Source organism: Condylura cristata, unplaced genomic scaffold, assembly GCF_000260355.1.
Source record: "Condylura cristata isolate star-nosed mole 26May11 unplaced genomic scaffold, ConCri1.0 scaffold00074, whole genome shotgun sequence".
NCBI classification, from domain to species: domain Eukaryota; kingdom Metazoa; phylum Chordata; class Mammalia; order Eulipotyphla; family Talpidae; genus Condylura; species Condylura cristata.
Genome location: NW_004567175.1, coordinates 84,757 through 85,962, shown reverse-complemented (window position 1 = coordinate 85,962; position 1,206 = coordinate 84,757). Strand labels below are relative to the sequence as shown.

Genomic DNA, 1,206 nt, shown 5'->3' with positions numbered 1-1,206 from the left:
GGGGCGCCCACCTTGCTCTTCTCCTGCTGCAGCTCGATCTGGATGTCCGTGAGCTTGGCCCGCAGCTCCTCGTTGGCAGACTGCAGTGCGGCCAGGGCCTCCGCCCTGTCCCCCTTCCCTCGGCTGCCCGCGCCCTTCTTGGACATGGTGGGGGTGGCCCAAAGGGTGCCGGCGGCCGCTGGTCCGGTCGTCCACGCCGAGCTCCGGCTGGGCGCCTTGCTGCGGCCGCGCTACATTTTCTCACTCACCTGGGGGAGGCACACCTGGTGAGCGGCCCCCTCGGGCCGCTGACACGGCCGCAAGGTGCGCTCAGCTGCAGTGGCGAAGCGAGTGACCGTCGCTGCGAAGGAGGCGGGCCACAGGGCGGGGCCCACAGGGCGGTCTGGGCACAGCCCGGAAGTGGGGGGCAGAGCAAATTGCCGTGAGCCAGAGCCCTGAGCTCGGCAGTCTCCTCTCAGAATGGAGGTGCTGCGCACCCCACGCCACTGCCGTGACTGCCTTAAAATGTTCACCGAAAACAAAACCGGGCCTCCCTAGGGTGCGGGGCGATAGCGCAGCGCTGTGGCACGGGCCAGGGAGGGACCCCCGCCAGGGAGGGACCCCCGCCAGGGAGGGACCCCCGCCAGGGCGCAGCAGACCCCTCCTGTCGTCCGCTGCTGCTCCCATCAGCAGTGGGTTTCAGCACATGTGCCTGCCCTGCTCCCCACTGTTTCTGGGGAGCCCTCTCACCCCCACACCTGTCCTGCACCCCTCTGTATGTATAAATAAATAAATCCTGAAAAAACAGAAGACGCACAGTGGCGCATGAGCGGCTGGGTCCTGCGTGGCGGCCACTCCTGACTCCCGGGGCTGCCTGGGGCCCTGCACTGCATAGCCACCTCGAGGGAGGGGTCAGGGCCGGACTCGCCAGCCCGTGTGAGGGGCGGACGCGCGGGGCGGGGCGGAGGGGCGGGGCGAAGGTGGGGTCGGGGCGGGCCGGTAGTGCCCAGCTCAGCCACCTCGGCGGATGTGGTTCTCAGTGGGGCGGCCGGACTCTGCGCGGCGCCCCCGCAGGGTGGTGACCCTGGGACCCCAGTTGCAAACAGTATTCCACTTGCGCAGCGCCAGGGCCTGAGAGGGCGCCGCCAGTCACGGCCAGCGCGGACTCCGGCCCCTGCTCTGCACTCAGGGCCCGGCACACAGGAGCGCCGCCGCCCGCAGCAGCAC

General features: G+C 69.9%; 1 protein-coding gene across 1 annotated transcript in view; it reads right to left on the bottom strand.

Moving 5' to 3' along the window:
• LOC101633682 (janus kinase and microtubule-interacting protein 3-like) overlaps window positions 1-253 on the bottom strand; it is a 16,322-nt gene extending 16,069 nt beyond the window's left edge. Inside the window, exon 1 of the mRNA XM_012734813.1 lies at window positions 12-253. Coding sequence (XP_012590267.1) covers window positions 12-146 — 135 coding nt within the window. The 5' untranslated portion in view covers window positions 147-253. The remainder of the gene's footprint in view (window positions 1-11) is intronic.
• Window positions 254-1,206: the final 953 nt, after the last annotated feature.